At 41.5% G+C, this 13,883-nt stretch overlaps 1 protein-coding gene across 1 annotated transcript; it reads left to right on the top strand.

Annotated features, from left to right (window-relative positions):
- The first annotated feature begins 1,656 nt into the window (after positions 1–1,656).
- On the top strand, positions 1,657–4,214 carry LOC123145128 (pentatricopeptide repeat-containing protein At3g53360, mitochondrial). Its single transcript, XM_044564451.1, has one exon. The coding sequence runs from the start codon at positions 1,710–1,712 to the stop codon at positions 4,152–4,154; it is 2,445 nt and encodes an 814-aa protein (XP_044420386.1). The 5' UTR covers positions 1,657–1,709; the 3' UTR covers positions 4,155–4,214.
- Positions 4,215–13,883: the final 9,669 nt, after the last annotated feature.

Raw genomic sequence — 13,883 nt, 5'->3', positions numbered from 1 at the left:
TCCATATGGCCTAATACTAGCCCATTAGGTAAAAATAGGCCCATAAATACTCAAGAGGCCAAACAGCAGATGGGCCAGCGGGCCTGGCGTGCCGGCGGGCCGGCCCGATTAGTAGTTGGGCCGTGCCTAGGCTACATGCTACAGCACACGGGCCAGCACGGCACGGCCCGTCGGAGCATGCCGTGCTAGGCACGATTACAATGGGACGGGCCGTACCGTGCCGAGCCGGCCCGTTTGGCCATACATTTGATTCCAGCGACGCCCACCTTATTCGGGAGAACCTATAGGCCGCTCGCTGCGGCGAAATGTCGGCGCTTCACACAGGAGCGGCTAACGTGGGCCGGCCCATTTACACTGGCACGCGGCGGAATGTTCCCGAGTTGAAAAATCGCAAAAAAGAAATTAGCGCTAGCACTGTAACTCGAACACGCAACTTCGCACTAATTGGCCTGCCGTGCAAACCACTGCGATGTAGACATTCTCATGTTCAATTAGCAGCGCGACAGTTAAAGACTACAGACAATTTATTGGATCGAAGCGACGACCTCCTACAACTGAATTTTTCGAAATTATGAATATTTTCTTCAAAATAAAAACACTTTCCGAATTTTCGTACAAATTTTGTAAAACAGGAACATTTTGATGATGTGAACAAATTTGAAAAAGGGGAACATTTCTTGAATTTGTGAACAAAAAATAAAAATGTTTATATTTTTAAAACTTCCAGAACATTTTTTGAATTTGTGAATTTTTTTGAAAAACATGAACTATTATTGAATATGTGAACAAATTTGGAAAGCTAGAACATTTTTTTCAATTCCCAAACATTTTCTGAATCATGAGAACAAATTTTGAAACGGTGAACAATATTAAAAAATCCTGAACAAATTTGGAAGCGCGAACAATTTTTTAAAGAACGAATATTTTTTCAATCTTGAGAACATATTTTGAAACGGAGAGAAATTTTGAAAAATTCCGAACAAATTTGGGAGTCCGAACAATTTTTTAAAGCACGAACATTTTTTGAATCTTGAAAACATATTTTGAAACGAAGAGAAATTTTGAAAAATCCCGAACAAATTTGGAAGCATGATTTTTTTTTAATATGTGAACAAAAAATTGAAATTCATTACATTTTCTTAAATTTCGGAAGTTTTGTACTTTTTTGTGTAACGAGAACAAATTTTGAATTTTGAGAACATTTTTTCAAAAATTGAACATTTTTTGGAAACACGAACAATTTTTTTAATTTTTTTAAAGGAAGAGAAGAAAAGAAAAGGAAATAAAAAAGAAAATCATAAACATTTTGTAAAACTACGAACATATTCTGAAAAAGAAAAATAAACTTGAAAAAGAAAGTGAAACAAGAAACAAAAAACGAAAAAATGAAAAAGAAACAGAAACGAAAAAAGAAAAATAAAAAAACAATAGAAAGCCGAAAAAGAACCAGAAAAAAACGATACAGGAAAAAAAACCGGTTCAGGGAACCTTCTGGAAGGTTCCCAAAACCGGTTTGGACGCATTATGTGTCAGCCGGCTGTCGCTCGCTGCGCTGCCCCTGTGCGATCGCTCGACAGTTTGCCGCAGCGAGCGGCGAATAGGATTTTCCACCTTATCCTGCTCCCTATCCCTCAAAAAAAAAAAACCTTATCCTGCTCCCCTTCCTGGCCACTCCATTCGAATCCTCCCCGCTCACGGAGCTGCCACCAATGGCGCTCCCTCCTCCCTTGCTCCCGCGCTCTTCCTGTATTTGCAGAGGCGTCACCAGAGCCACCCCGTACAAATCCGTGGAAAACATACCGGATGCCTCCACTGCCCCCTCCGCCACAGCGCAGCACTCGCTGCTTCGCGCCCATACGCGCGCCGGCCGAATGCAGCCCGCGCGGCAGGTGTTCGAGGCAATGCCGCCGCGGGACAGGTCCCTCGTCGCTTGGACTGCTATCATGTCCGGGTACGCCACCCACGGCCCCGCCTCCGAGGCGCTGCTCCTGCTGCTGCGCATGATGGAGCGGTCACTGAGGCCGGACGGGTTCGTCTTCTCAGTCGTGCTGCGCGCCTGCGCGGCAGTCGGGAACCTCAGATTTGGAAGGCAGGTCCACTGCGCCGCTGCGAAGATGGGCTACGTAGATTCTGACCTCTTTGTGGCAAACGGCCTCCTTACCATGTACGCGAGCTGCCAGTCGCTGGGTTGCGCTGAGAAGGTGTTCGATGGCATTGCCGCACCTGATCTGGTTTCTTGGACCTCCATGCTCAGCGGCTACACTGAAAATGGCTGCCATACCGAGGCGCTAATGTTGTTCGTGGAAATGATCCATGCCAGTATTGGATGTGACGCGTTCACTCTGTCAGTTGCACTCAGGGCAGCTTCTAGTTTGGCCAACCGAAGTTTGGGACACCAGCTGCATTGCTGCATCATCAAGTCAGGATTCTCTAAAAGCGGGTTCTTGGAGAACTGCCTGATCGAGTTCTATGGGAGGTCCAGGGAACCACAGCTGATGCAGAAGGTGTTTGATGACATGCATGACAAGGATTTGGTTTCTTCCAATAGCATCATCCAGTGCTATGCAGATAACATGTGTGATGATCAGGCTTTGTCTCACTTCCGTGCTATGATGTTTGAATGCTCGGAATGCGATGAGTTTACATTGGGTAGCATTTTGCATGTTGTCACCAGAAGAGGAGCTTTTGGTTATGGAAGGGAAATACATGGCTACCTCATTAGAGCAGGTCTAGACTCAGATAAGCATGTTATGAGTGCTCTGATGGATATGTATGTCAATTGGGCTACTCTTCATAAGGGACAATGTATGCTACCTTTGAGAATGCTAAGATACTATTTGCTGGTCCAGGGAAAGTTGGATCACTTTATTGTGGCCACTAGTTTGAGGTTGTGCGCTTTTGATCAAGATTTAGCAACAGGAAGGATGTTACACGCCTATGTTTTGAAGTTCAACATGAATTCAGATCCCTTTGTCACTAGTTCACTGGTCGACATGTATGCTAAATGCGGTTCTGTGGATGAATCACATGTTCTCTTTTCAAGAACCAAGGATCCAGGGACAGCCGCATGGACTGCGGTAATCTCAGGCAACTGCTTGAATGGTCAATTTGAAAGAGCAATGCATTTGTTCAGGAGGATGCAGTTGGAGCATGTGCAACCTAACGAGTTCACTTATACCTCTGTACTTACAGCATGTGTGGCTCTTGGGGATGTCGTAGGTGGCATGGAGATCCAGGGCAACTCCATCAGAACTGGTTATGGAACCAATGCTTCTGTTGTGCAAAGTCTTATAAGCTTTTACTTAAGAGAAGGGCAGTTCAAGCAGGCCCTTAAGCTGTGCTTATCACTCTCAAACCGTGAGATTTCTTGGGAAGCACTGGTTAAAGATTTTGCTCAAGGTGATGATCACGTTGGAATACTTAATCTTTTGTGTGTTATCCAACGTTCTGGTGGGGTTCTTGATTATCCAACTTCATTACACATCTTGAATTCTTGTGGAAAATTGGAACTCCTTCGTGAAGGGCTTCAAGCACATGCCTACCTTACAAAGCGTGGCCTTGCTTCTGAACCATGCATCAGCAATCACCTTATTGACATGTACTCCAATTGCGGCAGTCTCAAAAATGCATTGGATGCCTTCCGATATATGTCTGACAAGAGTGCATCTACTTGGACCTCAATAATCATAGCTCATCTAGAAAATGGCTGTCCAGAGACAGCCATTGACTTGTTTGTGCAGATGTTAAGAAGAGAGAAAATACCAACTTCGATTGCATTCTTATCTGTGCTGAAGGCCTGTGCAGAAATCGGCCTTGTAAGTGAAGCCTTCCAGTTCTTTGTGTCCATGACCGAGGTTTACAAAATAGAACCTTCAGAAGGTCATTACTCGCATATGATTGAGGTTTTGAGTCATTCTGGTATGTTCAAGGAAGCAGAGCATTTCATTGATAGTGTGGTCCCTTTGGAATCTAGTGCTTCAGCCTGGACTTTACTTTGTTCTGCTGCCAAACAAAATGGAAACACCAAAATCGTGAAGCTTGCAATGGACAAACTCGCAAGCCTTGCTCCATGTGATTGTCGAGCAAATGCTTCACTGGGAAATGTCATCCCCATCACTGACTATTTAATCAGGCGGCACCAGTGTAATGAGTGACAGAGTGAGTATACTCTTGCCCCTCCTGGTTTATCCAAAGGGAAGCATGCCTTAACTTGTCAGATTGTAGGTTGCGCGGAGTGCCCAGTGACATATGAAGTGGACATTATGAATTTAGAACTGTAAACTGCTGTATATTTGTATACTAGCTAATATGTTGTGCAGTTTCCACAAATGTAGATAATTTCCGTTGTGTTATACCCAATTTGAAAGGTATGCCGTTCTTTGCGTGTTTCTGGTAAAAATATAGTGGTTGAATGGTACCGCGGTTACCAATCACAATATTTTTCTGCTATGCAAGTTAAAGAAAATTTTATACTGTAATGGTTTTGTCAGTGATCAAACGGAGGGTGTGTTCGAATCATTTGAGGTTTACCAGGGTCTGTTTAGTAAACCAAGAATGGAAGATTACCTTTTTCTAAAGGAATGCCATCATGGCTGCTCTATTGCTCCTTAAATAGTGCTTACATCGTCGACAAGAGCAGGATCAGCATCAGCTTCTCTAGCTAAGACAATGAGCTACTGTACATAATTTGCCTCCTGTTACAAGAGCTATACATGACAGAACTAAAGTGGAGGCTTGAATACAAATGTCATCGAAGAGAGGGGCAGCCATAGATGAGGAAAAGCCACCCGCCTGAACCTGAAGAGTTCTAACATGCCTGGAGGTAGTCCGATTGAAGGATGATGCGATCGAATCCCAGTTGGTTTGCCAACGTCGAATGGCAAGTGCTTCAGTGGTCGCGGCATCAACTGCAAAAGGAACATTTTCACTGCACCCGCCTCCGAATCTGCTATGCGAGACACCACCCCAACACCACCTGGCATGGAATTTTTTTTCTTCCAGGAAAACCTTCCGATATACTACTCCGTATTCATTAGCCGTGAGGCGGTACAAAGAACACAGAAGTAACAGAAATTGCATCTAGGTCCGTAGACCATCTAATGATGACTACAAGCATTGAAACGAGCCGAAGGCGTGCCGCTTTCTTTGCTCCTCCCTCATCGGAGCCGGATAAATCTTATTATAGTAGACAGACGAAAAATCGTCATGCTAAGGTCCCACAGAACCAGAACAACAGTCGTCGTAGATCAAGAGAATCGTAGATCGAAAAGATCCAATCTGTAGACACAGGAAAGCAGACAAACGAAGACCGGATCCAACTAGATCCACCAAAGACAAACACCGATCGAATACGGCGAGATTCACCGGAGACACACTTCCACATGCCTCCGACGATGCTAGATGCATCACCAGGACGAGGGCTGGGCAGGGAGAACCTTATTCCGTTTTCAAGGAGCCGTCGCCCTCGTCTTCCTGAGCAGAACACGAACTCTAACCAAACTAACAACATGCCTAAAAATGGAGCATGAGCCCTCCTACAGGCAGGGGTTGAGGTCCATTGTGCCTCCATGGCCTTAGGCCACAGAAGGCGAAGAAGACCGGTGACGGCGCCTACAGGAGGCAGGGAACCCTAATCGCCTCTTGTGCACCCCATGAGATGAAGGGGTATAGTGCAACACAAATGTACCTAAAAGGGAGTTCTCATCAAACCTATAGCATCCACATTGATCATGAGGAATCCCTCATGTTTTTGTAAGTCACACTTTCTCACTATCATGTTCTCTACTATCCAACGTCCCCATCGCCTTGGGTGATATCACCTAATACTTTCCTGAAGTGATACCATCCCTTACATGCTCCCATGATCCCTAATTTGAAAAGGTAAATTTGAATTTTTTTTTTCATTTTCTAATTTTTTATGAGGGTGCACAAGGCAAGTGTTTACAACACCTAAAATTTTAGATTTAAATTCCAAAAGCACATCAAGAAACATAAAAGACAAATCCAACATGAATAGCGATGCCAAAAAACTAAAGCAACAATGACACTATTCAAATTTGGATTTGCCTTTTTAGTTTCTCAATCTGTATTTTGAATTTCGACCTGAGTCTTTTAGGGTTTGTACACATAGATCTTGTGAGCATTCACACAAAAAGCGCAAATTTTGTACCAACACTAGCGGGTACATGACCTATCCATACCATTCACCATGCATCGAGATTCGCGCGCCAATACACCAACTCTTCTCTCACTTTTCAACTGCGATGCGGAGTAAAAAGGCAAACTTGTTCCATCAAAATGTACAAATCCAGGCCACCGTCAGAATATCCAAAGACCAGCACTAGCAAGTAGACTTTTTCCTCGGAAGAGAATCTTGTGGAACGCCAAGGGCATCTCTAATGCGGATCGCCTAAACGCTGGCAAATGTTCGGACCGGATGGTCTGGACATTTTTAGCCATCCAATATGGCTGACCAAATCCATTTGAACGTGATCCGGACATTTGAAATCCCACAAACCGGTCCCAATTTGGGGAGAGCTTTGGGGCAGTTCGGGAGTCCGCCATGTCACACTCCGACACCCCGGTCCCACCCTAAAACCCTCTCCGTTTGACTCTAGAACCCTCCGGGCATTCATACTGTCTCACCTCCCTCTTGTCTACCACCATTTATGTCAGCACACCGCCCAAGAAGTCTACCCCGGCTGCTCTAATTCAGCCTTCACTGGTCTCCTGTCCCGACTGTTTAAAGTTGGTCGGACACCCCTCCTTCGAGCTCATTCTCCCACCATCGGTTATAAAGGAGCTTGCATGAAGCCCATGCATCCCATCTTGTTGTACTCCATGCATCCTCTCTGGCGGAGTAAACAATTCATTGAAGCACAAAGTAACTAGCATAGGTTGGCAAATCAAGTGCAATTTCAAAACTTTCAACATAAAGAGAGGAACTTGAAATTATTGAGATATATATAAGAATGTCTTCCTCTCTCATGATAATTTTCAATGGCATCATGAACAAAATCGGCAATATAACTATCACATAAATCATTCTTTTCATGATCCACATGCATAAAATTATTGATACTCTCCAAATAAGCAAGTTTCTTCTCATTAATTGTAGTGGGAGCAAATTCAACAAAATAACTATCATGTGATACTAGATTGGCATAACCCAATTGAACATCAAAATCATAATGATACATCTCATCACAATAATCATCATAGATAGCAACTTCGTTCTTATAATAATCAATTGAGACATCCTCCAAAGTAGTGGAATCAACACTACCTGAAGTCATGACCTCTTCAAATCCAGTTTAATCAATATTAAAATTAGATTTAACACTCTCCAAAGTAGTGGAATCAACACCTCTTTTATTATTGTAATCATCATAAATAGGAGGCATATTCTCATCATAATAAATTTTCTCCTCGAAGGTAGGATGACTAAAAAGTTCATATTCATCAAACCCGTCAACCCTAAGCTTACAGCTTTGCATATCATTAGCATAATTGATATTCGTAGAATACATACTAACAACATTGCAATCATGCTTAACATTCAAGGAACTCACATCAACCACCTTTTTAAATTCTTCCTTGAATACATCAAGACCATTTTCTAATTCTATGTTTTCAAGATAAACTTTATAAAGATAACCAAGTGCACTAATCTTCATTTTCTCAATCAATTGCAAGATCTAAAGAAGATACTTTCAAGCACTACATCCCCCGCAACAATGTCAGAAATAGCTTGATGTATACTACACAACTTCTATTCTTGTAGACTTAGCTGGGCCTCTAAGCGCAGAGTATTGTAGGTTAACAGCAAATTTCCCTCAAGTGGATGACCTAACGTTTATCAATTCACATCAGGTGTAGGATTAAAGTGATCCCTCGCAAACAAACCTACAATCAAATACAAGTGGTATCTTGTGTTCCCAACACACCTAATGCAAATTACGAGATGTATATGTGCACTAGTTTGGTGAAAAGATGATGATATATTTGTAATGCGGATGGTAGAAGTAGCTTTTTTCTAATTTAAATAAATGCGGGTAGTAAGGTAAAAAGTAACATAAGTGAATAAAAACGGTGTTTCAATGCTTCGAATAAGGCCTAGGGTTCACACTTTCACTAATGCGAACTCTCAACATCATTAACATAATTGAACAACATGATATGCATCAAAAGTGGTAAAGAATAACTCCAAAGTTTCCTCTTTTGCCGGAGAAAGTAGGATGAGACCACGTAGGTGCGCTAACAGCAAACCACCTCAAAGTCGTCTTTCCAATCTTAATATATTGAACCACCCCAATGTCTCACGGATAGTCCCATAAATTATATTATGGCAACACAATATGATAGCTATCGTTCAACCATTTATGCATACAGTACCCCCATATAACCACATGTAGTTATACTAGACATGCATAATGCAATCTCAAATCCAAAAGATTCAATCCAATATAAAGAAACTCGTAGAGGAGCAAGACTCAATTCACCACAAAAAGAATAGAGGGGGAAACATCATAAAATCCAACTCTATTAACAAAGTCAAGATACAATCAAGATCGAAAACTTTGAAGAATGATGTCTACTACGCAACCTTCTTCTTGTAGACTCGTGTTGGGCCTCCAAGCGCAGAGTTTTGTACGACAGTAGCAAATTTCCCTCAAGTGGATGACCTAAGGTTTATCAATCCATGGGAGGCGTAGGATGAAGATGGTCTCTCTCAAACAACCCTGCAACCAAATAACAAAGAGTCTCTTGTGTCCCCAACACACCCAATACAATGGTAAATTGTATAGGTACACTAGTTCGGCGAAGAAATGGTGATACAAGTATAATATGGATAGTAGATATGGGTTTTTGTAATCTGAAAATATAAAAACAGCAAGGTAGCAAGTAGTAAAAGTGAGCAAAAATGGTATTGCAATGCTTGGAAATAAGGCCTAGGGTTTCCTATAAGTGTCACAAATAGCCCTAGAGTTCGTACTAAAATAACACCTTAAGACACACATCAACCAAAATCCTAATGTCACCTAGATACTCCAATGTCACCACAAGTATCCGCGGGTTTGATTATACGATATGCATCACACAATCTCAGATTCATCTATTCAAACCAACACAAAGAACTTCAAAGAGTGCCCCAAAGTTTCTACCGGAGAGTCAAGATGAAAACGTGTGCCAACCCCTATGCATAAGTTCACAAGGTCACAGAATCCGCAAATTGATCAACAAAACATACATCAAGTAGATCACGTGAATATCCCATTGTCACCACAGATAAGCACATGCAAGACATACATCAAGTGTTCTCAAATCCTTAAAGACTCAATCCGATAAGATAACTTTAAAGGGAAAACTCAATCCATTACAAGACGGTAGAGGGGGAGAAACATCATAAGATCCAACTATAATAGCAAAGCTCGCGATACATCAAGATCGTGCCAAATCAAGAACACGAGAGAGAGATCAAACACATAGCTACTGGTACATACCCTCAGCCCCGAGGGTGAACTACTTCCTCCTTGTCATGGAGACCGCTGGGATGATGAAGATGGCCACCGACGATGATTCCCCCCTTCGGCAGGGTGCCGGAACAGGGTCCCGATTGATTTTTGGTGGCTACAAAGGCTTACGGCAGTGGAACTCCTGATCTAGGTTTCTTTTCGGGGGTTTCTGTATTTATAAGAATTTTTGGCGTCGGTTCCAAGGGGGGTCCACGAGGAGCCCACAAGGTTGGAGGGCGCGCCCTCCACCCTTGTGGAGGCCTCGTGGCTCTTCTGGCCCAACTCTTTTGCTTCGGGGCTTCTTCTGGTCCATAAAAAATCACCGTAAATTTTCAGGTCAATTGGACTCCGTTTGATATTCCTTTTCTGCAAAACTCAAAAACAAGGAAAAAACGAAAACTAGCACTGGGCTCTAGGTTAATAGATTAGTCCTAAAAATCATATAAAATAGCATATTAATGCATATAAAACATCCAAGAAAGATAATATAATATCATGGAATAATAAAAAATTATAGATACGTTGAAAACGTATCAAGCATCCCCAAGCTTAATTTCTGCTCGTCCTCGAGTAGGTAAATGATAAAAGCAGAATTTTTGATGTGGAATGCTACCTAACATATTTATCAATGTAATCTTCTCTATTGTGGCAACAATATTAAGATCCATAAGATTCAAAACAAAAGTTTAATATTGACATAAAAACAATACTACTTCAAGCATACTAATAAGGCAATTATGTCTTCTCAAAATAGCATGGCCAAAGAAAGTTATCCCTACAAAATCATATAGTCTGGCTATGCTCCATCTTCATCACACAAAATATTTAAATCATGCACAACCCCGATGACAAGCCAAGCAATTGTTTCATACTTTTGATGTTCTCAAACTTTTTCAACTTTCACGCAATACATGAGCGTGAGCCATGAACATAGCACTATAGGTGGAATAGAATATGGTGGTTGTGAAGAAGACAAAAAGAAGGAGATAGTCTCACATCAACTAGGCGTATCAACGGGCTATGGAGATGCCCATCAATAGATATCAATGTGAGTAAGTAGGGATTGCCATGCAATGGATGCACTAGAGCTATACGTGTATGAAAGCTCAAAAAGAAACTAAGTGGGTGTGCATCCAACTTGCTTGCTTACGAAGACCTAGGGCAAATTGAGGAAACCCATCATTGAAATATACAAGCCAAGTTCTATAATGAAAATTTCCCACTAGTATATGAAACTGACAACATAGGAGACTCTCTATCATGAAGATCATGGTGCTACTTTGAAGCACAAGTGTGGTAAAAGGATAGTAGCATTGCCCCTTCTCCCTTTTTCTCTCTTTTTTTGTTTTTTATTATTTTTTGTTTGGGCCTTCTCTCTTTATTTTGGCCTCTTTTTTCGTCCGAAGTCTCATCCCGACTTGTGGGGGAATTATAGATTCATCATCCTTTCCTCAAATGGGACAATGCTCTAATAATGAAGATCATCACATTTTTATTTACTTATAACTCAAGACTTAGAACAAAATATGACTCTATATGAATGCCTCCGGTGGTGTACTGGGATGTGCAATGAATCAAGAGTGGCATGTATGAAAGAATTATGAATGGTGACTTTGCCACAAATACGATGTCAACTACATGATCATGCAAAGAAATATGACAATGATGATGCGTGTCATAATAAACGGAACGGTGGAAAGTCGCATGGCAATATATCTCGGAATGGCTATGGAAATGCCATAATAGGTAGGTATGGTGGCTGTTTTGAGGAAGGTATATGGTACCGGCAAAAGTCGCGCGGCACAAGAGAGGCTAGCAATGGTGGAAGGGTGAGAGTGTGTATAATCCATGGACTCAACATTAGTCATAAAGAACTTACATACTTATTACAAAACTCTATTAGTCATCGAAACAAAGTACTACGCGCATGCTCCTAGAGGGATAGATTGGTAGGAAAAGACCATCGCTCGTCCCCAGCCGCCACTCATAAGGAAGACAATCAATAAATAAATCATGCTTCGACTTCATCACATAATGGTTCACCATACGTGCATGCTACGGGAATCAGAAACTTTAACACGAGTATTTCTTAAATTCACAATTACTCACTAGCATGACTCTAATATCACCATCTTTATATCTCAAAACAATCATAAGGAATCAAACTTCTCATAGTATTCAATGCACTTTATATGAAAGTTTTATTATATCCCTCTTGGATGCCCATCATATTAGGACTAAATTCATAACCAAAGCAAATTGCCATGTTGTTTAAGACTCTCAAAATAATATAAGTGAAGCACGAGAGTTCATCAATTTCTATAAAATAAAACTACCGCCGTGCCCTAGAAAGATATAAGTGAAGCACTAGGGCAAATGACAAACTACTCCAAAAGATAAAAGTGAAGATCAATGAGTAGTCGAATAATTATGTAACTATGTGAAGACTCCTTCTTATAAATAAATTCAGATCTTAAGTACCTTATTCAAACAGCAATCAAATCCTAATAAAATGAACTGACGCTCCAAGCAAAACACATATCATGTGTTGAATAAAAATATAACTCCAAGTAAGGTTACCGATGAACGAAGACGAAAGAGGGGATGCCATCCGGGGCATCCCTAAGCTTAGTCTCTTGGTTGTCCTTGAATATTACCTTGGGGTGCCTTGGGCATCCCCAAGCTTAGGCTCTTGCCACTCTTTATTCCGTAGTCCATCAAAACTTGAAAACTTCACAACAGAAAACTTAACAGAAAACTCGTGAGCTCCGTTAGTATAATAAAACAAATCATTCACTTCGTTACTGTCAAGACAAGATTCATAATTTTTCTCACATGATGCCTACTGTACCCTATCATTTCTACAATTTATATTAAGCAATATAAGCCATAGAAACTAGAAAACAAGCAAACTATGCATCGAAAACAGAATCTGTCAAAAACAAAACAGTTTGTAAAGATCTGAACTGAAATTATACTTCTGTAACTCCAAAAATTCTGAAAAAGTAGGACAATCTAGACAATTTGTATATCAATATACTTTAAAAAAAATCAGAATTTTTCGACGGTCCAGTGATTTTTAACAATTCTGTGACTGAGCGCAAAAGTTTCTGTTTTTTGACAGAATTGAGTCAACTATCATCCATACTATCCCAAAGGCTTTACTTGGCACTTTATTGAAACAAAAGCTATAAAACATGATTACTACAGTAGCTTAATCATGTCAACATACAAAAATAGTAGGAGTAAATGTTGGGTTGTCTCCCAACAAGCGCTTTTCTTTAATGTCTTTCTAACTAGGCTTGATGATTTCAGTGATGCTCACATAAAAGATAGGAATTAAAACATAATGGGAGCATCATGAAGAATATGACTATCACATTTAAGTCTAACCCTCTTCCTGTGCATAGAGATTTTGTGAGCAAACAACTTATGGGAGCAAGAATCAACTAGTATAGGAAGGTAAGGCAAGCATAACTTCAAAACTTTGAACACATAGAGAGGAAACATGATATTATTGCAATTCCTACAGGCAAATATTCCTCCCTCATAATAATTTTCAGTGGCATCATGAATGAATTCAACAATATAATGATCGCACAAAGCATTATTCTCATGATGCACATGCATAGAAATTTTACTAGTCACTACATAAGCAAAATTCTTCTCATTCATAGTAGTGGGAGCAAACTCAACAACATAACTATCATGTGAGGCATAATACTCAGAACGAAACCATCGGGGTCATACAACAGCTCACTGAGAGGAGCAGTTCAAACAAAAGAGTACTAAGGGTACAACATTCAACTTAACAAGTTCATAGGACAGCTAATAGAGCGAGATAACAGGGTACCAAAATAACAACAAACCCAAAACGATTGAACAGATTTGGCAACTAGCTCAAGCTCTACCTGATCTAGTGCTTTGGTGTGAACCAACTAAAATGCTGCCACAACACAGGGAGAGTTACAGAAACGAAGAACACATCAATTTATTTCTAGCATAAAAAGAAAAATATTTCTAGCAGACCAAATGCTACACATCAATGCTTCACCATGTCGCCATGCTACACATCAATTTGAGGAGTTTAGAACTTGCCCATCAGGAAGAGGAACCAGTAGGTTTGAGGTCTTCTGTGCCGCCCCTGCCACCATGGCCGACGGCGCGACTCCCTCCATCCCATGTGAGCTGCCGAAGGCGAAGGAAGGGGGGTCACTAGTGCGGACCGCGGCAGGGAGGGAGGCCGGAGCAGAGGAAGAGTGGTCGCTGGTGCGGACCGCGTCGGGGAAGGCCAGAGCGGAGGGACAGAGGTCGCTGGTGCGTACCGCGTCGGGGAAGGCCGGAGCGGAGGGACGGAGGTCGCTGGTG

Source organism: Triticum aestivum, chromosome 6D (assembly GCF_018294505.1).
Source record: "Triticum aestivum cultivar Chinese Spring chromosome 6D, IWGSC CS RefSeq v2.1, whole genome shotgun sequence".
In the NCBI taxonomy this organism is placed as follows: Eukaryota; Viridiplantae; Streptophyta; class Magnoliopsida; order Poales; family Poaceae; genus Triticum; species Triticum aestivum.
The sequence above is the reverse complement of the archived record's forward strand: the minus strand, read 5'-3'. Positions and strand labels throughout refer to the sequence as shown.